This window comes from Camarhynchus parvulus, chromosome 1 (assembly GCF_901933205.1).
Source record: "Camarhynchus parvulus chromosome 1, STF_HiC, whole genome shotgun sequence".
Lineage (NCBI taxonomy): Eukaryota > Metazoa > Chordata > Aves > Passeriformes > Thraupidae > Camarhynchus > Camarhynchus parvulus.
Genome location: NC_044571.1, coordinates 15,634,604 through 15,657,756, shown reverse-complemented (window position 1 = coordinate 15,657,756; position 23,153 = coordinate 15,634,604). Strand labels below are relative to the sequence as shown.

Sequence of the window (23,153 nt, the reverse complement as noted above, 5' to 3'; positions counted from 1 at the left end):
AGTGGCAAATGAACAAAGTAACTGTCTGAGCTCCTCAAACACAGATTAAAGCAGCCACACTGGGGGAGAAGTTGTGCCAAAATTGTTTGAGGTGTCCAAGATCCTGAAAGGGCTGTGTCTACCCAAGGAGTTAATAACACATCTTACACCTAGATTTTGGCATGGTCTCTGACACACCTGTCAAAGGAAGGTTTAGGAGTAGCTGAAGACCTGCAGATGTTTGCCACTTCTGTGCAACCCCAACAGTCTAAAAGAAGGAAGAGGCAAACAGGTGACTTCCTGTGATGTTTCTCAATTAGTAAGGGCAATTTCATAAACAGTAGAAGTAGCACAAAATCTCCAAAACTGTGCATTTCAAGATGTTTTCTTCACAGCCAGTTTTAAGGAGTTTCAAAACAAGGAAAAGTAAATCCACAATACTGCATGCTAATTGCTAGTAATTTTCCATGTTCTACCAAATCAGAAGGGAGAGGATACTCTAATTCATTGATCCCTTCTAATTAGTGCATTGTGATCCACAGGCTTCTCCATCAGTATCTCGTCTTCCTTTGTTCCAGGGAAAAGAAACTTTATACCTGGTTTCTCATGTGCTAAAGTTGGCACCAAAGGCAACTGAAACTACAGCTTCCAGTTTTAGGACAGCGCCATAGTGCACAAGCACACAAATTTTCTTTATAATTCAGTTTGAATTTTTGGGCTGGAAATGCAATAATTTCAGAAGTCTGAATGCCAGCAACTGCTTCCCAGGCCCGATAAAGTAGTGTCCACTAGAGAATCTGTTCCTCCAGCACCATTGGTGGCCAGACTCCTGAGAGTGCAGGTGCTAAAAACATCCTGTGGCTCCACACAAGAAGGAGCCCTGGAAAGTGCTGACACAGGCTCTCAGACACAGCCCAGTGCCCAGCACCTCCCACAGTGATCAGGAACAGGACCACGAGTGAGGCTGCTAAGCCTGGGTTTGGAACAAATTCCCAGGCACCCTCTGGAGACCTGGAACACATTCAGACCCAAAAAAGTGCAAGGGTAACTTGCTGCCATTTTGCAATGGGGATAAACTTCAAAAAAACAAACATTTTTTAATAACTACAAAAATTCAGGTTCACTGTTAAAAACAACGGAAAACCACATTCCTGCTTTCTACCCATACTGCGCTCCTGCTAATAAAGACAAATACTTCCTCTGAAAAAAAATCCAACTGCTCTGGTACCTGAGAAGGATTTTGTTCAAGAAATATAATAAATCCCTAGTGTCTCTGCAAAGATTCAAAAGGCCATTCCAGAAAGTGTAAAAAGAAAAAAAAAATTAAGAAAATTATACACTGTTATATGTTTAAAATTCTAACAAGATTTCAGGAATTAATGGAAAAAGTTTTCCTAACACTTCCACTCATTTCTTTTAAAATTGGTAAGAAATATCCATGCAGCATAAGACAGTATAAATCCATTGAGACAAACATTCCCTGAGGTATGTACTGCATAATAGCTGTAGTGGAAGCTATGCCAGTAACTAATTAAACTTATGCCTCAGGCTTTAGTGATGTCAATTTATCTATTTCAAATGTATTCTGTTTTTAAAGAGCAAGTAGATAATTTTCTCGATGAATTCTATCATTTTTTAAAAATTAAAAATTCATTATTTATGATCTTTTAAAGTAGAAATACACTGTGGAAAAAATGTGTTTGATATGACAGGCTATCATATTTGAATAAACATGGTAAAATGCCCTTGTGAGTCAGGTGGTCAGCTCATCCAGGAATGTGGAAACTCCTTTCTTCCTGACAAGAAATGAATGGGTACAGAAAGGAGCTTTCCTCTTGGCAAAGGTAGCTTCTAAAAACTCCTACAGAAAACCAGGTGCTCATCCAAGATGCTGATTTTCACACTATATGATGACTCTTAACTCAAGAGTTACAAGTTTTCTTTACACTGAGGCATTTTTGGGGCTGTAAAAGTCCTCAAGGTTGGGTTATTTATGGCAGTAAATTACAACAATAGTTACTCTTCCAATTTCAGCAGAATGGCTATAAAACTATGTAGAAATAGTTTCTGAAATAAACTTTTGCAGCCTTTAGCTCACCCTTGCTCCTTCTGTCAGCATCTTCTCATTAAAAGAGAACAGTCATGTCAGTCCTTCCCACGGTTCTTCTTACAAGGTTTGCAAGAAGGCAGCAAAACTATGACAGTACTTCTTCTTTTTAATTTCATCAGAATTCAGATTCAGTGTCTTCATAGTTATTGGTAAATTCTAATTGATGCAATTCTGCTTTAAAGGGCCAAATAACTTCCATATTAAGCAGAAGTTCTAGTTCGTCCTCAAGCTCCACAAAGCTAACAGAGCCCTGTGATCACACTTCTTGCATAACCATTTTAGGGACACTAGGTTCACACAAACATGTTATTTGAATCAGTCATGTATTACCAAAAAGAAAAAAAAGTATATACCTGAAGCTCAAATCAGAAACATATTGTCATTAGCTGGCTTTGCTTTTGGCATGCTACTCTGAAAACACAACTACACATTGCTTCTCCTTGCATCAGATCATGCTTGAATTTATGCAAACATTGTGTAAGTGGTCCAACTCCACAAAAAACGAAACTGCTGTTTGCCATCTGCACTGGTAGTGTTGTACTGCACAACATTAAGCTTTATTTAGCATTGTTTATGCTCAAAGTGTCCCCAAGCAGTATTGACGAGACTGGCTAAGTGCTGGTGTCAGAGAAGCCACCACAGCAGCCATTCAAGAGCTTACAGGAGTTCAGAGTGCATGTTCCTCTTGAAGGTTCAGCCCCATTTCACTGTGAGCAAATATTAGAGGTGTCACTAAGTTTTACAGGCAAAGGGACATAAACACACGAACAATTTAAATAATGTGGTCATTAATTAGATATTAACCAGGTATTCAGGAGAAAGAAAGGTTCATGCAGGTGCTCAGTTCTTGACATGCTGAGCACTTACAGCCCTAAGGCCTGAAGTTGTTATTATAATCAGCTGCAGAAGGAAGGCATGCTGAGCTGCTCTAGCAAGAATTCATCAGAATGAACAAGAACTGCTTCCTGCACATTCCAGGGGTACTGTTTGCAGGGATCCCAAACACAAGAAATCACAGCTGACTCTGATATTCAGATGCAGCCAAGAAAGATGGTCTAAATACCACTTGCCACAAAGAGGAAAAGAGACTTCAGAATGACATTCAGCCTCTGCAAGGTAATAGATGCAAGCGCTACCTTCTGCCACCTCACCTTAATAACAAAGCAAATCTACCTGATTCAACTTCTAAGATTTTGTCCTTAGACAATTAGAATTATTTCTTATTAGTATCATTTAAAAGAGTGAGGTTTCAAGAAAGAAAAAGGCAATAAACCAGTTCCATAGGGGTGTAATTTTAAGTGACAACATTGGTCCATGCAGTTTGCAGTTTTTTCTGCTTCTCCTTAGAGACTGTGAAAAGACTCAGAGTGTGGTTTGGAGATAGATAAGACACACACACATGTACAAAGTCAAATATTGAAATATTCAAACAACGGTGTGAATTGAAGAATATGCACTTTATGATTAGCAACAGGCAGTGCAATCCAAAGGGACCCATAAATTAGACTACATGAGCTTTAGATCAAATCCATGAAGGTAACACTGCAAACCACCAATAAGGAAAGATTTCATAAAACAAAGATATGTAAAGTAACTGCTGGTGAGTATCTGTCAAAAGTGAACCCCCAAAACCAAAAATAAAATCAAATAAATTGATTTTGATTACACAGTTTAGTGCAGTTTCAAGGGAGGCTAACTGGGGGGAATCAATATAAAGACACCATGACAAATTTCAAAACACCACAAGATAAAAATTTATTAAAAACACAGATGTCTGTCTTTGCCAGTACACAGTGTCACAGGATTTTTAAATCCAAGAACTCATCACTGCTTGCATTAAACCGTGGTAATCTCAGTACAAATAGACTGAGGGCCCTATGGGGTGGCTCCCAAGAGCCATTCTGCTCCACCTCAGGGCTCCAATTCTTAAATTCCCTTGCATTCCATCAACTTTTACTTGTCTTGTCCCTCATCTTTATACCAAACCTCTGTGAAGCATGTGCAGTAGAGATGGTTTACAGAGTGTTTATGGTCTGCAGAGAAAGCCATGGGGCATGGTTTGTAACTGAGGAAGAAAAAGGAAGAAAAAACACCTAAAAAATGAAAAACAAACAACCCAAAAAACCCAAACCCAAAAGGAAACACAGCAGAGCTGGTATGCTGCATTTGAACATTACTCTGCATTTCCTCCAGTGCACTTTCATCTTAGTGCTGTCTGGGGTTTTTTTAACTACATTTACATTTTCCAACACACTACCCTGGGTCACAGTGCCCTATCCAAGCCTTTTAACCCCAACTCACAGCTTCACTCCCTTTCAATCACCCTTGTTAAATTCAGACCTTGTGAGCAATTCAACAGAAGTTTTTACTCTGGACACTGTTCTTTTCCATCCTTTTATTTCTCTATTTTTATCTGCTTTAACAGAGGTCACCAGTTTTAACTATTCAGAACAGCAAACACGGCCCAGCCATCACAATCTTCTCCCTTAACCACTCTATCATAATTTCACTGTTCCTCTATTTTCCTAAATTAAGCCTAATATCAACCTAATACCAATTTCTCACAAGTTTGTCTTAGAGAGGCAAATATTCTATTTCTTAATATAATCTAGATAATTTCCTATCCTGGCTGGCCTCTGCAAAGTGTTACTGAACTCAGGCACAAAATTCTACTGCAAGATTTTGTGCTTTTTGTACTTCTCTCACACAGGTACAATGTGTTTAGAATATGCCTGCTGAAAATAATTTTTACTTCAAGACAAAATGGGCTGCTCAAACACCCTGTTCTGAAAACATCCTGCTCATACAAAGCTTCTCTCTTATCAGACCCCTCCATGAATGACAGAACAGGAGTGTGATTCATTTGGCAGCTAAATTATTCCAATAGTTCCACATTGGCATATAAAGGCCTATATACATCACAACTTCTTTTCTTTTTCCACAATAATTTTTCTTTTCCTTTTCACTCAATCATTTTTTCTCTGAATTATTAAATCCTTCTTTCTCCCCTTTGTACAGTTTGGGAATTCTATGGCTGTAAGAACTCATAAGAGAAGGTTATAATTAGCAGTAAAAGGAAGGGTTGTAGGGAAAACATGGTTCTATGGAAGTGTGAAATGGAGGCTATTTCAGGTAAGTGAAAAACCCAACACTCATTCCATGTATAACTTCTTCAACAAAACTCATCCCCGTCAGCATCCTGCTTTACCAGACAGCACACAGGTGGTTCTCTGGCTGACAGATAAAGTCCACAAATTAACACATATCCTTACCCACAGGCAAGCTAGCAAAAAGCCATTTTGGAGAAAAGGCCAAACTGTATGTGTAGTAGCTAAGGAGAGAAAAGCAATCTCAATGACATGAAAAAATTCAAACCAATCCTTAGTGTACAGCTCAAAAAAACCCCAATCATATCATGAGATGAGTTTCAGAGACAGTTTAAGCAATTCTGAGTAGCTAGAGAAAGATTTTAAAAATTCCTGTGATTTTCAAAAGACCACAGAGACTTTGCCTCTCTCATAGTTTTGAGTCCATTTCACAAAAACAGGCCCATGGATTGCTTCACAGGTTACTTAAAATTAGAGAAAAAAGTACTAAATGGATAATGGATGAGTCAAACTCAATACAGGATGCAATACTGAAGTTTGATCTGGGTTACAATGTAACACTCTTTATCATGTCATGTCTGTCCAGCACGTGGTGTAAAATAAAACACAGAGTAGTGCTGCCTGTACTCTCAGGAGAAGGAAAACCTACCTTACCACACTTTCTCAAGCACAGAAAACACCTTACAAGGACAAAGAGCAAACAGGATTGATGAAATATCATGGGGAGAAAAACCCAAAAAGCCACCTTAACTCACAAGATGAGGAGAAAGCATAAAGGAACATTTCTAACCACGAGAGCAAAGAGATTCTCGAGCAGCATTTGCTGGGCACAGCAACAACCCAATGAACCTTCATAAATGTGAAACATGGAGCCTACAAGAGTATGGGGAGATCTAAGAGATGTTTTCCAAACTCCTCCATGCCCTTGCTCTCTCATTCCTACACCAACCCATACAGGGACACTTACACACACATTGAGCAGTTACCTCACCCCTCACCTCTCCGAGTCATTTGAAGATACTCAGATACATCTTCAATGAAGACCCATATTCATTAATATTCTGATATTTTTATTCCTTTGCTTGCAAGTTTTCTCAGCAGTTACCTTTAACCACTCTTCTCCCCCCAGACTATTTTACATCAGGCAAGTCCTGAGTTTGCATTGCTGCCTTTCACAGAACATGGATGGTCTCTGCAGATGCCTACTTTCACAAAGGGTTACTTATGACTTACAAATTAACAACTCACCTCTTCACAGTTAAAGGTCACTTCAGAAATTGTGACATATGGGAGAAATAATGAGGGAGGAAAAGGGATGCACATAAAAGTATAGCCTGAAGAAAGCTAGGTTTTGTTTAAAAAAACCATCAACTAGAGGAGCAGTTCACTCAGCCCATTCAAATGCTTTAAGAATCATAGTTTCATAATGTTACTAAAACCTCCTTCTTCATTCTTGGCATAAGTGCATGTGTGTGTGTAGGCATATTTTTAATCGCAGTGTGAAAAATGTTGCTCATTGAAAGAAAAAGCATGTAGTTATAATCAGAAGTGGAAACTATAACCAACACTTAACTTGATTATACAGAAAAGGCCTTGCTTACTCTCAAGATAGAGCCTTGAGGTGTCCTGTACTTCTATTAACTCTCCTGTTTACTACTCCATAATTGAGTGATCCCTATTGAGCCAAAGTCCTGTGATCCAACTAATTGCTTTTACAGGCTGACAGAATGGCCAAGGCAGGAAGGCAGCTCTGCAGATTGCTTGGTCCAACCCACTGGCTCAGAGCAGGGCCAGTGAGAGCAGGATACTCAAGGCTGTGTGCAGCTGGCTGTTAATTACATTCAAGAATAAAGGCTCCACAATATACTTGGACAACCTATTCCAGTGGTTGGCCAAGCTCAAACATTTTCTCTTATGTTTAAGAGATTTTCCTGTATTTCAATTCATACCCACTGCCTCTCCTCCTTCCACTGTCTACTGCCAGGAGGACTCTGGCTCCACTTTCTGTACTCCAACACATCACGTACTCAGACACTTGATAAGATCAGCCTGAGCCTTCTCTTCTCCAGACTGAGCAGTCCCATCTCTTTCACACCTTCCCCACACGTCACAGGCTCCAATCCCTCAATCACCCTCATGGTCCTGCACAAGACGCACTCCGCTCTCTCCATTTCTCTCTTGTACCTGAGAACCCAGAACTGGACACACAACTCCAAAGGTGCCTCACCAGGAAGGAGAAGGGGAGAAGGATCCTCCTGCTCCCAGCACTCTGCCTAAAGCAGCCCAGGGAGCCAGCAGCTGCCCCTGCACAGGCACACGCTGCTGCCTCGTGCTCTGCCTCATGGCCACCAGCACCCCTGGGCCCTTCCCCACAAAGCTGCTTCCCGGACACCCAGGCACAGCCCCTACTCCTGCCTGGGCTTGTTCCTCTCCAGCTGCAGCACCTGGCATTTCCCTCTGCTCATGAGCATCCTCCCAGCCCCTTTCTCCAGCCTCTAAAGGCCTCTACACACGGCAGCATGACCCTCTGGGGAGTCCAACACTTGCTGGTTTTGCAGCACCTGCAGCTTGCTCAGACTCCTCTGTGCCCTGTCCTCCTGCTCATCACTGCACACGCTGAGCAGCATCAGCCCCATCTCCCGCCCTGAGGCACCACTGCCAGGGAGCAGCCTGCAGCTGGAGCTCCTGCTGCCCTTTGCCTCTGGCATTTCAGACACTTTTTCCCCACTCACCTGTACTGCACCTCCTCAGTTTGTCAAGTTATGGGAGACAGTGACAAAAGCCTTGCTCAAGTCAGCATAAACAACATTCACTCCACCAAGTCAGTGATCTTGTGGTAGAAGACTAACAGATTGTTCAGACATCACTTCCCTTTCATAAATCCACACTGACTACTCCCAACTGTCTTCTTGTCCTTCATATGTCTGGAAATGGCCTCTAGGAAGTAAACATGAAGCTTGAGTTCCCCAAATTCTTCTTCTTTTCCTTCTTGAAAAGAGGATCGACTTTTGTTTTCTGCTGTTCCCCAGGAGCTTTGCCCAAGGTTCTTTCTGAGAAAATCAATTTTCTGTCTCAATTTAGTCTCCTCTGAGATTTTCTTCTGGATGAGGCATTATAGCAGATCTGTCTACACTATCTTTATGATGTTTGAATGAAAATAACACTTTTTCTTCAGATATCAGGCTGGGTTGCAGAATGATAGAGAATGTTTTATAATACTTTATACTCTAGAAGCAAATATGACCTAGAGTTAATGAATGACATTTCACAGAATAAAATAGGTTTCTGAAACCCAAAATACTACAAATAAACTTATCTATACTTTTGAAAGCAATCATAACACAGACCAAGCATTCATGTAAGCTCAAGGATAAGCAATGAAGCCATGTAAGACAACTGTTCAAGCAATTCTTTCACTCATTGTTACACAGCCATCATTAACTGGAACACCACCTTTGAGACTAAAATGTAATTTTTAGAACATATATACAACCTGGCAGCTACAATTTTAAAAATGACCATATATTATATAAATAAAGCATGCAACTTTCCTGTGGGGAGCTATTAGACCACTGGTTTTTCAGAGATGCCTGAATGGTTTGTCCTGTGCCCATTTTTCAATGCTTTTCTGATTTATTCTTTTTATTTCCTGATCAAACTTGTGCTTCTTCAAGCTTTGCTTAGTCACACCATCGTTACCACTTGCATGGAAGCAATCTAACAGACTACAAGCTGTACAGCTTTTCTCTGCACACAAGGTTTTGTGCACCCAGCAGAGAGGAGCTTGCAAGGCAACAACCACTGAAAACAACTTTGGTTTTGTGCTAGCATAGCTATGGTTTCTGCAGTGCACAAAAATACTTCATTAATATTTCAAACAATGTAATTTGGTGCCTTAGCTGCATTTCCTGTACAATGAAGTTAGATTACTATGTGTTCATCTTAAAGAAGCTTTTCCTGATACCCTGTAGGTATCCTTTTCACTTAAAAAAATCCTAGAGAAACTGTTCAATCACTCCTTTCCAGTTGTCTCATCTGCTAACAGCTGAATACAAAAACAGAAGTTAATGCTAATGTTTTATGAAAAAGCAGTACTTATTTGGATATTAAATGCTGTCCAAGTATCTTGCACAGCTTCCACGGCTGTCACTATTCATTCTAACCCTTTCACATGAGAATAAAATCTGAATATTAACTACTCTCTTTCAGTCACAGAATTCAAACCTTAAACTTCTTTCTTCCAAGAGAGGCAGGTGGTTAATGACTGCATCCAAGAGCAGGTACATATAACTAAGAGGCATAGTTGAAAATTCCTTAGAGAGGAGGAAAAAGAAAGATACAAAGGAAGGGGGGAAAAAAAAGGAAATAGTACAATGCAACAATGTGCTATATGTGTTAAACAACCAAAGTGGAATTTCCTAAAATGGTACCTATTTGCAAACTTCTGCCAGCATAGCTGAAGCAGGAAGACTAGGGGGTGATTAGCAATTGAACCAGCAGAAGCCCCTGCCACTGACTTGAAGCAGCAGAACTGGTTGAGCTGATTGAGCTTTCACTGGTACAGCCTGTTTGCTCACTGTGCAGGGTTTTACTAGATGGCCCTGGAGCAGGACTTTGCTGCAGAGTTGCTGCATAGCAGAAGCTCCCTGGCAATACTTCACACTAACACCCTTATAACCATGAAAGAGCACCAGAGCAGGAGGTGCAAGTTCCTATCACAAGTGGGCTGCTCATCCATAATATTCACAAAGAACAATTTGGTTTTTGTATTATCTTATGCTTTTTGCTCCTCATCTAAAGGCAAACTCATTCAGAAAAAAAGCAAAAATAATATTCTAAGTGGCCACTGTTAACACCAAAAAAAATCAAGGACCTCTGTTAGTGCTACCAAAGGATCTTTGCCAGACAATTATGTCGGTGTATTTTTTTTATTTTGCACACTTAGAAAAGCACTTGTAGTAAATCCCTCTGTATTGTCACTGAATCATTACATGTGACATCTTTTCACAAGTCCTGTTTACATGTATTTCCCTGACAGCAGCAGGAATGCAAAATCTTACTACTTTGAGATGAAGTTCAATAAAATGATAGTGTCACTATAATGGCAACACAGTATCAAAAATGCCATTTCAAGTTTACCTCTCCCCTTGCTACTCCGCATCATGCTCCAGTGATGCAAACTTCCCTTTTCTCTCAAGCAGTCTAACCAGCTAATATTAATTGGCTTTAACTAAAAACAATTGCCTGTAGCCAGTATTTATCTTTCATTTCATTGCTTGTTGCCAGATCTGATGAGGGGATAGTGAGTGTGGGAGCCAAGTCAATTTTTTCAACAACGCAATCTAGTTAAGAGATAGTAATTTAGCCTCTCCCTGTAAATCCTGTTTTCACTTTATGAATGTCTGAAAACATCAGCAGAAAACAAACACATCTGTTAGCACTCATTAGCAAATGCTGGTGCTGCTGGTTCTCAAAACTTAAATCCCATCTCCCTGTCTGTCCTTCCAGATACATCATTCAATGGTAGGACTTGAGAATCTCATATCAGTACAGACAGGCTCAAAAGCGTGACCGAGAAAGCCTCCACTAATACAACAGTCTTCAAATAAAAACCTCTCTCTAACACAGCTGTAATTAACATTTTCTCTCATTATTTACAGCGCTCAGTGTCATGGAGCAGCAATTTGACAGCAGAAGGGCACAGTACAGAGATTGGAGAGGCAGGTTACCAACACATCACAAGTAACTCCAGGCATGAGCAAGGAAGCCCTGGAGGAGTTCTTCAGCCCTGGAACTTGTATACCCAGTTTCAGCTTCATGAGAAAATAAAACCCACACAGAAGCTGTGGGGTGGGAAAGTGGGAAGAGAAATGCAGCTTCTAATGGAAACACGTGAGCCTGACAGAAAACTTACTGGGAGTACAGTATACTCAGCTTAAAGAGACCAAACAACAACTACCCTTTTTTAAATATCTGAATGTTCACTAAGGAAACAATGCAATGGTAAAAATCCCAGCAAAAACAAATAGGGTCAATATTGCAGTGTCACTGCAAGTGTCACCAGGGTTCAGAAGGGCAAGCAACACATGCTATTTCCTTGTGCAAACTCTCATATAGAAAAAAACCCATCCTTACACAATCGCTTAGTGGAGTTAAAAAGGTTGAATTAATGGATATCAGAGGATAAATTTTCTTTCTTTATTTTGTATAATAAAACTCCCTTAAAAAAAAAAGCCTATGCTTTAACTCGTATGTTGTGGTTTTAGACCCAGTGTTTATTTCTGCATACAACACATATATATCATGCAGGCCTACTGCATGGACACATAAATATATGGACTTCTGAAAACACCTGGAAAGGGATTACAGATTGAGAAAGAGCTTTTATTTCACAGTTTAATGAGTCATTCTTCTCCCTCCTCTTACTCAACATTTTCCTCTGGTGTCCACCAGTTTGACTAGCCTCTAAAAAATTTCACATTGACAGGCTGCAGAAGTTCAAACAACCTAGTAAAAACATGTGGGGTAACAATACAGAAATTAGAAAGTTTTCTGTGCAGAACCACAGAGCAATTAAGAATCATGAAATGCAGTGCTCAGTCCCACAAGCACTGTTGTGTCCTCCTTGTCATTCTATCAACTTCAGTGAACCACTGAAATGTTTCAAAGTACATATCTTTTTCTTCTGCAGGGAAAAACCCAGTTTTATCTGACAGCACAATAATTTAAACCCTAATTCCTTCCAGGATTTTACTTTAACTTCAGCATTCTCTACTTTTACAAAACATCAGCAATAAAGCAGTTTTTCTTTTGAATTAACTATCACTAGTTGTGACAATCTGTTTGTGAGAGCAAAAATGCCAAGGTTGTGGGTTCAACCCCCACATGGGCCATTCGCTTAGGAGCTGGACTTCATGGTCCTTGTGGGTCCCTTCCAACTTGGAATATTCTGTGATTCTCTAACCTGTGAACTCAAGTTCACAACTGCAGGTCTTCATGTCCTCTCAGTTTGAAAGGACAAGTCAGAGTCAAAGAAAGGTAAATACAGCAAGTACACCACATAGCATTACAAATCAACTGAAGGTTGCAAAATTCATAGGTTGTGTGGGAATAAAAGTAAAATCCTGAGCATATGTCCTTCTATACCTGCACAACACTACATTTCAGGTAGTTCTACTTATAAGTGGCTTATTTTATGACATAAATTATATAGGAACTATTCAACTAAATTTTAGAATTAGACTCGTCTAAAACAAAACAGGATAATTTAAAAATGTGTTGAAAGCTACACTGAGACATGCCATGCAGATTTTTGGTGGGTGAATTTCAGCTAATTTTTTTTTCAAGATAGGTAATGTGGTAGCTCCGAATTACAGACATTTTCCATCCATATTTCTCTAATTCACTTCTGGAAGGAGAATAATTCAGATCAATTTAGAGGGACTTTTAAAGGAGGAACAGATTACATTTTGATAGCACAATAATATTGAGCCATGGGACATTGAGGAAGCATAAAGGAAACATGAAGATTTGCATTTTACTTTCTTCTACCTCTAATTATTAGGCATTCATTGGGACAGTGATTTGGCAGTGGCTGATGACAGTGTAAGAGCCATGTCTGTAGTGCCATACAGACAACATGACAGCACCATGCACTAGGACAGGCAGTCTGCTCACCTGCTGGCAAGGTCCTGGGGCACCATGATCAGGAAACTTGGGGTGAGGGAACAAAAATAAAAAGATCCTTCAAGCAACCAAAAAGCTGATACACAAGTTGCCAAAAGCAAAGCTGAACGATGCAACCCTCTTGGCTCCAAGAAGGATGAGGATAATTTTCGGCCAAAAGTATTAGAAGAGATTTTCATTTGGTTTGTGTTATCGATTAATAGGTAAATACTGACAGATAAATCAGGCAGCCTAAACACACTAAAGCATGTTTAAAATGGAAACCAAGGCTTAGCTAAGCTGGCTGTAAGGAACCAGCCAAAATAATGGCAGTAGCTTGTATCCTGAAGCAGTCATGAAAATCATGAAAGAAGTTTCTGCTTTAGAGACAGTATCTGTTGGAAGGGTGTTTTTAATCAGGGCTTTTGATAATACTGGCCTTTTGCTTCTGGGAAGGTAAATGCAGGCTCTCTGGAACAAATACTGACTCAATCTTTCAAAAGGTGCAGTGAGTCCTCTCCAAGTGGGAAATGGATGAATTAAGGTTTTGTGAAGAACCAGATACATAAACTCAGCACCTTGCACCTTCTTGAATGGCTTGTGATGCATTTATTTCCTCTCGATATTCCCATTAAAAAAATTCAATAAAAGCAAAAGTCATTACCACCATTAATAACCACCTTCTGTAAAAATGAAAGGTTTGCCTTGTTCCTTCTCCCTAGGTGGGAAGTAGCAATGTTATTTTTTAAAATGTATGCTCTACTTGTTTTCCATCCCTCACCACCTCCCTTCACGACCACTGGCACTAAGTATCCATCACTGAAGCCTGAAGTCAGAGTGAGTAAATAACCCTATTAAATACCCATCCTATTCCATGACGGCCATTTACCTGCACCTTTGACTTTTTCCATGGTAACTGAATAACTGGAGTGCCTATATATAAACAATGATATATTTTATTTGGCTGTAACAAAGCCAAAAAATCAGGATTAAGAGGCTCATACACACTTGGCTCTTTCCAGCTCTGAAGAGAACAACACGTTCTGCTCATAAACCCAAACTGCTCTAATATACTCTGTCATATCATAATTTTACTTTTCACTAACAGTGCCAGTGAAATTCTAGTAGAGTACATAATTAGGTGACAGCAGGAAATGGCAGACCCTTTAAGGACTGTCTTCACCATCAGCTTCCCAAACAGTTCCCAAAAGATTCTAGGAGGAAATTGCAGCACTTACAGGAACAGAATACAGATACCTAATTAGTCAAATATTACTTCCAATAGCAGATAGTGCAAGTGGTTTGTCATTCCAGTTGATATTCACTTCATAAAAACATGAAAACTGTTACATGGTCTACACATGATACTTCAGAAAAAAACAGCACTTCTGTACATAAAAGTAAAACCTAAATACAACAACAAAAATCCAAATAAATTAAAAATCAACACCACTAAACAAATCCCACATACGCACACATATTTACTGTTAATAAATCACAGTGTTTGATCAGAACTAAAGAGTATCACAAAGTCATGGCAGCAGCAGTTATAGCAGCAATCTCTGATAGCTTTCTTTTTTTTCCCCACATGTCCCTGTTACTCTCATCTTCATTCTTTCTTACTGTTACTGTTAACTCTTAAGTAATATAAACTAAAAGACAATCAGTGGATGAAGTCTGGATACAGGCTGTATTGTTCAATGTAAATGGACTATTTGGCAGACTAAGGCTGAAGCACAACCTTTCACCATTATGATTATTAAATGCTGTAGATATTTCACAGGCTTTCAGAATACTCTTTTAAAAATTTTAAAAGTTTATTTCCTAAACTTGAGGGACTCCATCTGAGGGCTTTTGTAATTAAACTGCAAAGAAGGTGGAAGTATTGACAAGTATTCTCACATTAGCTTCAAACAGCAGCAAGACTGAGCTGCAATTCAATTTCTAGGAGCTTGTGTTTTAAGAATTTTAATGAGGTTTTTGGTCCTGTCAGGAAAAATCTGATACACAGCTGTACTCCCTCCAAATCCATAACTGTAGAAGTATGTTTTGCAAGACATTTGTATGCAAATGCTGCTAAGAGCCTCTACAGATTCTACCTACAGAGAAGAGTTTCTCACAGCAGCCTCCTCCAACAGAAAAACAATTGCCAGGCCAAGCGTGAAAATGAATCAGACCAAAATACATGGATTACTAACATATCCACCCACACACAATCTACAGAGAAAATAAAAACATCCGGAGCTTGTAAGGTTGCCAGAGGGGGGAAAAAAAGAAAAGAAAACTGATTTCAGGGAAGACACAATATAAATTTATACTTTTTTTATACCTTCTTTTTGCCTCACAAGCTTTTAGGACTAGGTTGGAGAAATGCTGTGAACCACCTAATCCTGCCAATTCTATAAATCCTTATGACTACTTTAAGAAGCTACTGCCAAAGCCACATTGAATTCTTCATATAACACACATTTCAAATAATAATATATAACTAAATTCTGAATAAATTGAAGCTACCTTAAAGAATTATTATATTATAGCTCCAAAGAAATTATATATTTGAAAAGATGACTTTTAGATGACACACTGGGTTCTCGTTTCAGTCTCTGATCAGATTCTCCTCATTGGCTTGGAGCTTCAGGAAGGAAAGAAAGAAAAAATAGTATTTGTTTCCCTTTTAGCCCAAGTTAGAGTTTTTGTAATTTACAATTTAAATACCAGGATTTTTTAAACTGGAATGCTGTACTGAGGTTTTCTTAAGAATACAAAAAAACAACCTGAGCAAGAAGAGGAAACAATTGAGTCTCCTTTGTATATTAATTGATACTACCTACATTATCAGTAAAACAGTAAAATGTGTATTTAAATAAGAATGGTTTTAGACCTCAGCAATTACATTGCATAAAGAATGAAAACAACTAAATTTTGTTTTCAAATTCAGGGATCTCATAAAATCACAGAATGATTACAGGATGGAAGGGACCTCAAAGATAATTTAACTCAATTCCCCCTGCCATGGGAGGAGCTGGATCCACGGCAGAATTTCTATCAGTCCTATCAGTATATAACTACAAGTAAGCCACTGTCTTTTCAGAAGGTTACTTTTTGCAATATAATGCACCAGTCACTGAGTAAACACCTCAAGACTGAAGCTTCACATTACTGTGTGCTCACTACACGACTGCTGCATGTACTCTTACTTTCACATACTTCATAAAATTCCCACACAACATCCAGCAGCTGACAGACCCAAACCACCACCACTTTTCCTCTTTTCCACACCCCCACACTCCCCTGAGTAACCCCTCCCTTCTAAGCTTGCCATCAAAACATATCCAACAAAGTGGTGACCACAGGCCAGCCAAACCCTCGCTTGCTCCCCTGGTAAACGTACGGGCTCCATGCTGCTGGCTGCCCCGAGCACGCGTCCATCCGCTGGGAACAGCACCAGCTCCCTACACAGGCAAGGGAAAGAGCCTCCCTCACTGCCAGGGAGCTGAAGATCACTTCCAGGCCAAACACCCAGGGCAGCTGCCTCCCTGGAGCTCCCTCACCTCCTCTGAATGCAGATGAACAGGTTGAGGTGTGACATCGTTTGTCACCATGCCTTGGGCATCCAGGACAGCCCAAGTGCTGCCATTGCTCTGTGCTCAGTGAGTGAACACAACCAAGTCACAGATTATTGACTGGCACAAGACAATCTTGGTCAATCTGTGTCTTTGTGAGGAGATAGGCTGGAAAAGGGGGAAAGATGTTTTACTAGTTTTGCTTTCACCATTGTAAGAGTAATAACAACAGCAATAATAAATAATTACAGCCTGTGATGTTACTTTTCTCCTCATAAAATCTTGATTGCTGTTGACGGGAACAAAACCTCAGAGACAACATTTTCACATGATTATATTTCCTTGTATTTCACCATAGGTATAGCAAGTTTAATGGCCATACCCAAAACTTGGAATAAGAAGTTAGTACTCCTGACTCCCCTTAAGTTAGGATCCCACAATCTAAAACAATTCCTTAAAATGAATATGTAGACAGTATTCTAGTAAGATTTCCAAAAACAACAAAAGAAAAAGCTTATTAATTGAGCACTAAATTCCTGCCAAGTGTGTAAAAAGAAGAAAAAAAAAAGAACATCAAAAAACCAAATCAAAAGTACCCCAGCATAACAATTCACTGACCCATAAAGCAAGTTATCTTTTTAGGTACCAACAGGAATAATTTCCCTAGTCTGCATATAACCTCAGTGCCTCTGCTAATGCCACAACTTTCCCAGAATCGTGGAATATTCTGAGTTGGAAAGGACCCATAAGGATTGAGACCAGCTCTTAAGTGAATGGCCTGTATGGGGACTGAACTCATGACAAGCGGCTAGTGAGGCAAAGCTGACCCAGACATCACTGAACTGACAGTACTCAGACTGCCCAGGAGGGCAGAGGAGGCCCTAAGAACCTACAAACCCCAGAGCAAGGGCAGGAAGTCCCAGAGTGCCGGAGATTGCAAAAGGCTGAGGCAGAGCAGCAGGGAAGGACAGCAGGAGTTGCTCAGCTCTCAGCCCTGGCGGGTACCAAGCAGAACCAAAGTGTTCTCAAACATGAGAAATATTCTCTTTTCCTGCCCAGGAGACAAACCTCAGCTGCAAAGGGGCCCTGCATGTGCACATTACCTTTTTATGTTTTACGAAAATTTTTGTGAAAGCATGAACAGAGATAGGTAGGGGTGTGTAACAAGCACAAGGGTCTCATCAAGAAATCACTCACGGTCCCTCCACAACCTCTGGCTGGTTGTGATAAAAACAAACAAATACAGAGAAGAAAATTAAATAAGAAGCAACAGATAAGGATCTGCACCATGATTCAGCATTAACATCTTTGACATCCTACAACTAATGTGCACTATTTAAAGATTGTATTCTGCTTGCATAACAAGAAATCCAGATTGCTTTTCTGACCCGAGGCAGCAGTACAGTTACACAAATCCCTGCCCTGTTTCACTGATTCTAAAACACAAGCTATACACCAGAATTCCAAAAACAACTACACTACACTTCCTGCTTGCGATAAATTTACCTCTCCAACTCTGCTAGTAATATTGGCAAGTCCTCTGGAGTACAGAGAAGCTTTCAGGTTGTTACCTGCAGCAGATTCAGTTTACCAGTATAACACTATTCAATCCCACATACAATTTACTTTGAAAATCCAAGCCAGCAAGCATGGCTCTGCACCAGTTTCCTGCTTTCTACATCTTCATCCGCCATCAGCAGAGTCTGTCTCAGACGCCGCCACACTTACAAACAGCTTTACACTGCAGAGCATCGATTTCATGTTGAAGTTTTCAAGCTAGAAAGGCATCAAAAACCAACTTTATATCATATAAATGAACAACACTGCAATCACACCTGATGCCTCCTCTTTGTCAGCTGCATAACTGAGAATTAAAACAGACCCCAGGAACAGTACATAATTCTCCATTCCTACTTCTATTTCTCTGCCTGAAAAACTGAAAGAAAACAGAAGACAACAACCAGATACACTTTCCTACATTTCTTACAATAGATTCAGCACCATTATCTACAGAAAAGGAAGGAATCTTCCAAGTGTTGACAGAGCTAAGTTAGATCTTGAAGAGAGACCAAAGATTTTTCTCATATTTAAACAAACTTTTTCCTCAAAATCTTCCGAGTGGCCATAGCCACACACTACTAGGCGATGAAAAAAGAAACAGAAAACAAATTTCAAATACCTTTTCTGTTACGCCTTGCATATTGAGTTTCAGAGCCTAAGAAGGGTATGAATCCGTCTTTTTTCGTCGCTGTATGTATAAATACACAAAAAATTCAAAGCAGTTGTTTTGTAGATTCAAGAACAGGAAGCACCTCTGCTACAACTTCGTAGAGAAAGTCCCTTGAAAAAAAAATAACTGCGTATGTACTTCACGTATATCATTGCTACCTCCCCTTTCCTCTTTCTGTCTCACATCTGTCTTCAGACAACTCCTCTTCAATGGTCTCCTAATTTGCATCTATTCCAAGAAATTTAAAAACACTTTTACTACAGGCAACTCCAAAAGTCTTTTGCACATTCACAACATATTTCACGTTCCTTTGAAAAATACGGCGAATTTATTTCTTAAGTAACACTTTAAATGAACGTCTTTTCATAAACATTCAAATATATGGCATTTCTCTATTTTTTCCATTTCTGATTTCTACTTCTTTTCTTCCAAACTTGACTTCCAGAATCTGTGCAGAAATGCTGACAGAAATAATTCAGTACTCTTGACAATGTTAATTCCATTATTTCGTTTCAGCCCAAACATTCAATTTTTTGCAAACCCCAACAGTTTATTTGCAACATCATCATGAATGTATTCAAAAGAAAATAAAGCACAGGGAGAAGCAGCTCTTCTCCATAAGAAAGTATTCCTACTTCTTGAAGGTGGAATGCAAAGTACTTCAAGAATTTAATTTGTAGGTTTTAACCTTTGAAAACCTTTCTTGACTACTCTTAGCACCAATTTTGATAAGAAATAGGAATTTGGAGTAGCGTTCAAGTCCATTACTTGTCTGTAGCATCCCTTTTTCCCAGCTTCTCTATTACTTTGTTGACACACACTTTGCCAGTGGGGCATGAACTGACTGCAGGAGAGCCCAACACTGCATTCACTTGTTAAAAAATTTTCCATAATCAAGAGAAAGTTCACAATTACTTATAATCTTACTGGGCAGAATGATTATGCTCAACAAGTTTTCTAACGAGACTGCTGTTTTGACTATATCTCTCCATCTAGGAGATTTACACAAGGAAAAGAAGAAAAATGAAAGTTTTCACTCAAGAGATTCATAAACTACTTAAAGTGTGTATCTTCCACTCCATCTTACCTAGTTTAGAGAGAAAATGCTTGGCTACCAAAAACATCTTTGACTTTAAATTCTTCCTCATCCTCCGCTTGAACACAATGTGGTTTTTACTTGTTTAGAAAACAGCCCTGGATGTTGATAAAAAAAAAAAAAAAAGGCAGGAAGGAAAGAGCAGGGAGTGGTACTTCATGAGAAGACAAAACCTAAACCATTTACTGTTGTTTTAGAACTTTCTATTAAGAAAAAGCTATTTATATTTCAATTATGTGACAGGATGCCACAGTTTGAAGTAATTTTGGAAAAAAGGGGCCTTAAAATTAGGTATTAATGGTGTCAACTTAAAAATCTTTAGATTATTATATGCCATAACAGACAGTCATAGGCTGCATTTGTTTAGAACACTAAATCAAACACTTCCTAAAATCAGCAGGAAATTTAAAATATCAGCCAGGAAAAAGACTAGAGGAAGTCTGCATTTGTCCCACAGTTCACTTCACCAGAGTACAAGCAGAAAAATATTACCAATACACAATGAATCCCAAAACAGTTTCTTTCCCCTAGCTCAAAACGTGTATTTTCAGAGATAAGCAAAAACCAGATTATTCACTGTCCTCCACCATGCCCTCTCATCTCATTGAGGCCGTCTTGCTCCTCAATTTTGCTGCCTGACACAAACAGAGCTGCTCCTTCTTTTTGCCAATGACAGGAGCAAGGATCAGGGTGTGTGCTGACCCCCCCAAAACCCCCGAGGCTCCCTGTCCACCCCCACACCCCCTGCTATGGGCTGGCTGAACTCACAGCCAGCCACTTCCCCCAGCTACCTGGACATATGCAGCACTATGGAAGCAAAATGAAATTACTTCATTATGTCCATATGTCTAAACACACAACAGGTTTACACAGTTTGAAAAACTTTAGAAAAAAAAAAAAAAAAGACATTTATACCCTTAGAAAAGTGAAAGTATCAAAGCTCCTCAGAAGCTGTACTAAAAAAATAACATAAAATCTATGTAAATTACTGTAGTTCTTGGTCTCTTTTCCATAGTGGAGAGCCAGGTTTATGGAGACTTATGGAAATTAACAGCATAGGTCTGCAATGACAAATCAAGGAAGCCCAGAGGTACTAATAGCTGGCTTCATATCTGCAGACATATGTGTGCAAACGTGGATGCCCAGTAAAAAATATAATTTCTTTCCAAACCTCTGAATGGTTGTCCTAAAACACGGATTACTGCAAGTAATTTGGTATATTAAGTAAATACAAATTAATCTTTTTTAAAAGGTTTTTACAGGGAACTGTATAGAGAAATCTAATTATTCTCAACTAGTTTAGCCAGGAATAAATATTCACAAAAAAAAAACTTCTATAAAACCTAGGAAAACACCCAAGAAAAGCAGAATCTGTTACAGAGAAGACAAAAATATTTAAAATGCAGTGGCCTGTAAGTTCTAGAATAACCAGTTTGTTCTCAGACCACAAAGTCAAGTATTTTCACTGAACACCAGAGAAATGTGGGGGTAGCTTCTTTTATTTTCAGCTTGTCTTTGAAAAGAAAGAAATCTTTTCTTTGTAACATTGTCTCAATAGAACATTGCATTATATATATGTGTAATACACAATACATGTGTATATGCAATATATTGTGGTTTTCTATATAAGAGATATTATGATATAAAGGCCAATATTTAGCCTGAACAGTACAGTACATTAAATTTATACACACAACACAAGAACAGTTCCACTTTGTACTCACTCTTACAAAGTTGTCAGGGAACAAACCTCTTCTGCCTTTGAGCTGTCCTTCCCACCAGCCTCCATCATCTTTCTTGATATTGGTGATTATGTCACCTACAGTGATTGTCAGCTCATCATCGTGTTGAGCTTTGTAGTCAAACTCCACTATCGCCTCCACTAAAAGAGAAACACACATATGCACAATTATTGACTACATTTACGTTTTCCTGGCTTTCAAAGCCATAAGAAAACACCAATGCAATCATATATTCTCAGTGAAAGTAATATATTCAGCTTTACTAAGAGAGCACATCAAAGAGGCAACATGCAATGGTAATGTTCTGTGGGTACCTCTGCTACAAGAGAGGCCAGAGTGAAAAAACACACAAGAAACCCATCATGGTTAAGGCAACATGCATTTTTCTTCATTTTTTAAAGGAAAACAATTTGTGATGCTTCAGCAATATTAATTCTGGCAACATTACAAAGTTTATTTTTATTTCTTGGACAAAGTTTTACCTTTTGTTCACGGGGCTTTCAAAGCATTTTATTTTATATGGAAATAAATACATAAAGATTCTGAAATTCCTAAGCATCCCAAGCCACTGCAACTACCTTGCTAAATACATCACTACCAATCTAAAATGTATTTAACAAGATTTTTTTTCATAATGATGATTTTCACTGTTGTTTATATAGAAATGCAAAGCTTTGTTGCATGAACATGCCCTCACAGGGTTTCATCAAAGAAAAAATATTTACTTTCACTTGTGACTATGCATCAAAGAATTAAGATTAAATACTTCTACTGCTCTGAATGTCTGTTATCAGAGTTATAAGCATTATAAGATTGCTGCCATTACATGGCATGCCTATCTTTCCCCAAGAAGTCTCCCCATCCCTTGAAACCATCCACACAAGGAAGTCTCTTTAGAGAATTAAGGAAGTCATAAAGACAGAAAAACTCCTTCAGAGAATCAAAAATAATACACCTGGGGTACTCAACATGGAAGCCATAGTTATATTTAATGGTTCATCAAACATTTACTGGCCAGATTGGTGAGGTCTGGACAGCCATATCTGTAAAACTTATTCCTGTTTTCTTCAGTGGAAAAGTTCGTCCCAAGACTTCCCATCAAACACTTCGCACTGCAACCACTGAAATAGCAAAGTGAGAACTAGTATCAGGCATCTGCTTTCCGCACAAATGACTGTGCCATGTAAACCCTGCAAGCTCCAGCCTGCAAAAGCAAAGCCAACCACTACATCCCAGGCAGCAAAAAGGTTCTGCCTGAATAACAAACCCTGCATACTAAACTGAATTAAGTTGACAGGAAAGCAGAGTTACTTCTTTCCACCCCCAAAATGTCACACAGTCACAATGCTCAATATCTCCATCCCTCCTCCAGAGCCTGCAAGTCATAGCTAAAGCAGTGTTCTGACTTTTGGATACATACCAGCCACAAGTTTACGGCTTATAATATTCCTCTATTACTTCATCTGTGAAGTCAAAAACCATTGTAAAACCAGTTTACAAGAGGCCTGCTAAACTACATAATGAACAGCAAAAGAGAAAGACTGGCACCACACATTGCAAGCTGACAGGCAAACAGAACATGAAAAATTTATTATTGAAACTTAGCTGAAAAATGAGAGTCATTCAGGCTGAGAGGAATCTCTAGTTCACATCTCTAGTTC

The 23,153-nt window shown here is 39.1% G+C and overlaps 1 protein-coding gene across 2 annotated transcripts in view; it reads right to left on the bottom strand.

The window, feature by feature from the left end:
• SH3KBP1 (SH3 domain containing kinase binding protein 1) overlaps window positions 1-23,153 on the bottom strand; it is a 211,550-nt gene that overhangs the window by 164,904 nt on the left and 23,493 nt on the right. The window contains exon 2 of one of the 2 annotated variants that reach the window (XM_030960512.1): window positions 21,475-21,632. In XM_030960512.1, the coding sequence (XP_030816372.1) occupies window positions 21,475-21,632 (158 nt within the window). The remainder of the gene's footprint in view (window positions 1-21,474; window positions 21,633-23,153) is intronic. The other variant, XM_030960520.1, reaches the window with a different exon arrangement.